The 5,890-nt window shown below is 50.8% G+C and overlaps 1 protein-coding gene across 1 annotated transcript; it reads right to left on the bottom strand.

The window, feature by feature from the left end:
* Positions 1–204: 204 nt before the first annotated feature.
* Positions 205–4,996, bottom strand: PHOX2B (paired like homeobox 2B). Its single transcript, XM_074375128.1, has 3 exons — positions 4,476–4,996; positions 3,391–3,578; positions 205–2,420 (listed from the first exon to the last, which is right to left on the bottom strand). The coding sequence occupies exons 1-3, from the start codon at positions 4,714–4,716 to the stop codon at positions 1,905–1,907; spliced, it is 945 nt and encodes a 314-aa protein (XP_074231229.1). The 5' UTR covers positions 4,717–4,996; the 3' UTR covers positions 205–1,904.
* Positions 4,997–5,890: the final 894 nt, after the last annotated feature.

Here is a 5,890-nt window from a genome sequence, read left to right as displayed (position 1 = left end):
TGCTATCTCAAGCACTAAATTTTATATTGGTTGAAATTAGCTGCATGAATTTGATTCCCCAACCCGCCTGGGTTTCCAGAGCCCCAACAGCTTCTTGATGCTTTGTACACTTTCCTCTGTTCTCCCTTATCATCTTGAAATTAATTTAAAAAACAAGCAAACAAAAACAAATCAAGGAAAAGTCAGAAGAGCTCAGTTGCTAGACTTGCTTTTTGTTTTTATTATCAACAATCAAGTTAATGGTACACTCTTGGAAAACTATATGCACATGTAGAAATATTTCCCTCTTAAATAGAAGCATTCATTATAACACATATAAATAAATTCAAAAATCTGAAACATAATTTATGATGCTTATGTTCACGAACGTAGTCCAACAAGAAGAAAAAAGAAATCAGACAGACATGCACCTGATAACAAAAATATATACCATTGTTTGAACCGTGGTCTCTCTAAACACAGAGGAATTGAACCCGTGAGAACCTTATTATTCCATAAAGACACGCCATAGAGACTACAAGAAGAGAAAAACATCATACAGTCACGTAGAGGAGACGGTCTGTACTGATATTAACACGATACAATTGAGTCACAGAACACAGTTGTAGAAAGACACCAAAAAAGTTAAAGCCTCAACATTCAACTAATACCTATAGTTTGTGCCTTTTAAAATAAAAAATAAACAAACAAAAAAATCCCAACAAAGGTGTCTAAACTGCGCAAAGAATGGAATCATCAATATACAGTCCATCCACCATACAGGATGTGAGTCCATTTCGGATCAAACAGAAATGCAGAGACACAAACTTGTGTGCGCGCCTTTTCCTTGCTGGGTAGATCTCTGCAGCCAGTTGCTTGGACTGCAATTGACTCCAATCCAAAGCAGTGCCAGAAAGTTCAGTAAAAGCTGGTGGAAGAAAATGCCGGTGGGGGTGTCAGGAGAGAAAAAAAGGGAAGAGTTGCGAAATACATGACAGTTTGCAGAGTTTGCGGATGAAAAGGCATCTCATGTATAGGGCATCTTTCAGGGCCGAGTGGCTGCACAGATTCGGGCTGAGAGTTGCAACGCTGTGGGGTTCGGATGCGCAGTTGGCAGGATGGTGTTCGACGAAGTGGGGCAGGCAAGAGGGCTCGAGAAGTCACCTTGGCCGCGGGAACAGTACCATGAGTCGTCGCCGCAGCGGCCCGAACCCAAGGACGAGAGGGAAAGGGGGACTGGAAAACGTCCCTACTCTTCCCCGAGGAGGAGCCCCAAGGGAGTCTGTGCTGTCTGGACGGTGCGGATGAATTCAGGGGTTCACAAGCTAGAGCTCTCAGACAGTGCCAACTGCAGCTTCCCTCTTCCTCTCTTTAGTTTATTTTTTCCTAGATTGTAAGACCTTTCGGGTATTTTTAAATTGTTACTTCCTTCCTATATATATATATATATATTTAATTTGGGAGAGTTTTGTTTCTTTTTCTAAGCAAGTCACTGAGTTGGTTGTGGCCCCCCATCCCTCTCTCCCTGTCACCTGCTCGGGCCACAGACACACATTCCCCGAGACAGACGTACACCGACACGCAGACACAGCCCCCTGAGAGCGCCCCCGAGTCCAGGCCGCGCCGCTCACACCTCCCAGGCAGCAGGCGGAGCCCTGGCCCGTCTGCGCGGCCCTGAGGCAGGTGCGAAGCCAGGGAAGTGTTTTGTTTCGTTTGGAGGTTGAGAAAGAGGGTAGGAGTGGGGTTGAAATGGGGGCGACGCCATTTTCTCTTTATTCTTATCGCGATTACGTTAGGCTCTCGAGGGAAACAGCCACGGCAGCAGCGACAATAGCCTTGGGCCTACCCGCTCGCCCGCTCGCCCGCTCGCCCGCCCGGCCCCGGCTCGCCCGCCGCCGCCGCCGCCGCCGCCGCGGGACCCCAGATCAGAACATACTGCTCTTCACTAAGGCGGCTTTGGCACCGTTGGGTCTTTGGAGCGAAGATAGGACGCTGGCGAAGGGGCCCCCGAGCGAATCCGGGATGGAGGTGATGGGGCCGGGACCGGGTGCCCAGCCTTGTCCGGGGCCCCCGGCCGCAGCCAGGCCTCCTGCCGCTGCTGCCGCCGCCGCCGCTGCCGCCGCCGCTGCCGCCGCCGCCGCCGCCGCCGCACCGCTCTTACCGGGTTCGCCTCCCGGACCCCCCGGACCCGCCGCCCCCGGGGCTCCTGCGGGGCTGGGCCCGCCGCCGCCGCCGCCACTCGCCCCGCAGCTGGGAGTGGGGTTGGGGTTGGGACCTGGACCCCCGGTGCTGTCCGGATCGGTGCTCTTGGCCTCTTTGCTCTCGTCGTCCCGAGAGGAGTCAGACTTCTTTCCCGAAGAGCCGTTCTTGGCCGCGGCCGCTGCAGCCGCTGCTGCGCGCTCCTGCTTGCGGAACTTGGCGCGGCGGTTCTGGAACCACACCTGGTCAGAGAGAAGAGAGGCGGTGAAGCACGGGGAGAAAGAAGGAAATGGGAAAGAAAAGCAGTTAGGGCAGCCCACGTTCCCGTTCAGCTTGTTTTAAACTTCACGCGCCGCAGGTACTCCCGCGCACATCCACCCCACTAAGTCAGCCTTGCCAGTGGCTGGTGCATCTTTGGAAAAACGTTCTTAAGGCTACCTGAACGTGCCCCGGAAACGGTGGCTTGCAGGAAAACTAAAAAGGCCGCAGGTGCCAGAAAGGCCCTAAAATGTAAGTTCTTATTTTGGCGGGCCTTTGCTCGGTCTACTTCCTGAGCTACCCCAAACTCGCCATCGCCTCTAGGCCTCAGGTCTCAAATTAAACTCTAGTTGATAGACGGAGGAGGGGGTCTCTGGGTTTGGCCCCTGCTGCCCATCCTGGCCTTTGGGTGCGCACCGCCCCTCCGTTGAGGGGCTCACCTGGAGAGGCGCCCTGGCCAGCTCTTTAGAGCAGTTGGGTCTCTAAAAGGTTAGAGTAAACCGCGGATCTTGACCTTCATAGACTCCCAACCCTTTTGCGAATCTGCTGCAAGTCACAGTTCCCGGGAAAATGCACCTGTACCGATACGCCACTAGCTCCAAGTTAAAAGCTCTTGAGTTAGGAGGTACTTGGCAAAAAATACGTAAAATATAGAAGTAAAATCTGCACTCCTCCCCCAGGGCATTTCCTGTCCCCGAAATGCCTCTCTCATTCATACCCCAAGGCCCCTGAATGCCTCTGCAGCGCTAGCTGAGGTGGAAAACACATGCAGCTGTGAATTTAGGGCCAAAAACGCGCTCCCTAGCCCTTCCTGGCGCGCAAAAGCCCTTTAGAACTTGTCCTCTCAGGAGAGGCCCGGAAATTCGCACCTTCAGTAGAATCACCCGCATCCCTGCACTGCACCCCTGCCCGGCGAGGTGCCGCAAAGCCAGGTAGGTTTCCGGGCAAGCGTACCTGGACTCGCGCCTCGGTGAGGTCGATCTTCAGGGCCAGCTCCTCCCGGGTGTAGATGTCAGGGTAGTGCGTCTCCGCGAAGACCCTCTCCAGCTCTTTCAGCTGCGCACTCGTGAAAGTGGTGCGGATGCGCCGCTGCTTGCGCTTCTCGTTGAGGCCGCCGTGATCCGTGAAGAGTTTGTAAGGAACTAGGGGACAACAGAGAAGAAAGGGTGTGAGCAAAATGGTCTGGAGCGCGCGGGCCGCGGAGCTGGCATGTGGGGACTCCAAGGTCAGGTGGCGCTGGAGCGGCCGCCGACACCAGCGCCGGAAGAGTGGCCGAGAGGAGCTGGAGAGAAACCCCGAGCAAATTAGTTATACACGGAAACAGGGGCGCAAACTTCGGGCTTTGGCGGGGTCCCTCTGGACACAAGCGCCTTTGGGTAGGTTGAAATAGCGCACTGGGGACGGCCGAGGGCCGGGGACGCAGTAATGTTTTGATGAGGAAAAACGAAAGAAGAAAAAAGTCCGAAAACATCATTCGGAATATCAGGAAGCCAGGGAAGAAGTTACTAAACACTTCCACTGTTGGAACTTTTTAATTCTCAAAAGTTGACCCGGCCCGAAAGTTGGGGGAAAGCGCTGCAAAACAAAACAAAACAAAACAAAACAAAACAAAACAAACAAACAAACAAAAACAAAGAAACACAATAAATTAAAGAAATAATCATAAAAATGACCAGCCAAAGAGGTGTGAGCCGCTGTCGGTTCTTTAAAAAGGAGACACTGCCAGTAATGAGCTTTACTCTTGGTTATTTAATTATTTTCTAAGCTTTACGTCTCATCGCAAAGTAAATAAATTATGCCTATCATTTTGGCAGCTTAAGATAATTTTGTTGGCGGTTCGGGTGTGACTAGGATAGTGTAACCCTGTAAGTGAATTACCCCTCCCTGCAATCGCTTCTAACGTGATAAATTCTTTCATTTGTGTAAGCAAATTTCGTTTGGTAAATACTAAACACATTTCCATTTTCAAATGCAATCAAGGCTTCCTATATACGAGCGGAAAGGCGGCTTCCTCCGCTGAGAAAGCTGGCGGTCCTTACCTGCGGCGTACGGACTGCTCTGGTGGTCCCTGAGGGTGCCGAGGCTGCAGGATCCCGGCGTGAGGGACGGGCAGCCGGACGTGGCCCCAAAAGTGGTCCTTATCGGGTTATACTGGAAGCCACTGGCCTGGCTGCAGGAACTGAAGTCAGCATAGGCTGAAGCCAGGCTCGAGGTGTCCATCCCAGCCATACAGGACTCGTAGGCAGAGGAATTGAGGTAAGAATATTCCATTTTATACATTGAAAAGGCTCTGGATGGCTCAGCCAAGTGGAAAAATGAAATAAAAGATGGGTATGGAGAAGGTGGCTGGAGTGGGGAGATGTGCACAGCTCAAAGCCTGCCTCCAAACTGGCCTCCTTACTACCAGCAGAGCCTAGTTTTATGAAAAAGCCTCCTATGAGATGCCTTGTCTGAGGTCTCTAGAGCATATAGTCCTCATAATAAACTTGGCTCTTTCCACTTGGACAATAGCAAAGCGGTTGGTCTTATTGCTGGCGCTTTTTACATGACAATAACTCATCCGTCTATTGGGCTGGCACTGGGGAACTGAGCTGTCCAACCTCCCTATCATTGATTCCTGCATCTCTAATTAGAATTTAATACCACACCATTACGCACTGAGCCCCTGATCCTCCCTTCTAACCAGCTCCCTGCCCTTTAATTCAATCACACTACTTGGAAATAATGAAAGTTGGGTGACGATTCTCCCTGATCCAATTTCCCCGAGCTTTTAAGCCTTTTTAACTGATCATATACCTTAGGCATAAATTGAGATAGTGTGTGTATTTTCCTCCTTCTTCCTTCTCCCTCTCTCTCTCTCTCTCTCTGTCTCTCTCTTTCTTGGTTAGGGAGAAGAAACCTTGATGTCATAGAAAACCTGTTTTGTAAGAGCGTTACACGCTCAATTTAACAACAAGCCTACCCCCCGAAGTGCATGAAATGTTATAAAGGACTGGGACATTGGCAAGACTCAGGCGCCCTGTAACATGGAGTAAGTGGGCCAAGGGGGTTTATGAGAACGATAAGCGGATTTCTTTAAAATACACCTTGTAGAGGGGATTTTTTAAAAAGCATCTTATAAATTGCATTTCTTGTCGCGGCTTAATGTGCTTTTCTAGAGACTCCGCTTACACAGCCATTTAGAAAATACAAGAACAGCCGAGTAAAGCTCTTGAATGTAAAACATCTGGATTCTCAACCCATGGCTTCTTTGCGCTATGTTCCGTTTTTTTCTGCATTGGCGCGAGATTTGCATTTTGTTGGTTTGTGTGGTTGTTGGTTTTAATTACACTGCTTAACTGGCAAGCAGGCATGCAATGTCCCCAACTGTGTCTCCTCTTCCCTCCCTCTCCTGCGCTCTCCCTCTTTTTTCACCTCCGCTTTTTTCAGGTGCCCACAGTTCCCTAAAGACCGG

The sequence above is a fragment of the Camelus bactrianus genome, chromosome 2 (assembly GCF_048773025.1).
Source record: "Camelus bactrianus isolate YW-2024 breed Bactrian camel chromosome 2, ASM4877302v1, whole genome shotgun sequence".
Classification (NCBI taxonomy): Eukaryota; Metazoa; Chordata; class Mammalia; order Artiodactyla; family Camelidae; genus Camelus; species Camelus bactrianus.
Note: the sequence above shows the minus strand (reverse complement) of the source record. Positions and strands in the feature narration are given on the sequence as shown.

Coding starts and splice junctions, on each gene's coding strand:
- PHOX2B (XM_074375128.1), bottom strand. CDS start 4,716: ATGTATAAAATGGAATATTCTTACCTCAATTCCTCTGCCTACGAGTCC. Junction 3,579..4,475: donor GAGCAGTCCGTACGCCGCAG/GTAAGGACCGCC, acceptor GTTGTCCCCTAG/TTCCTTACAAACTCTTCACG. Junction 2,421..3,390: donor TCACCGAGGCGCGAGTCCAG/GTACGCTTGCCC, acceptor CTCTCTGACCAG/GTGTGGTTCCAGAACCGCCG.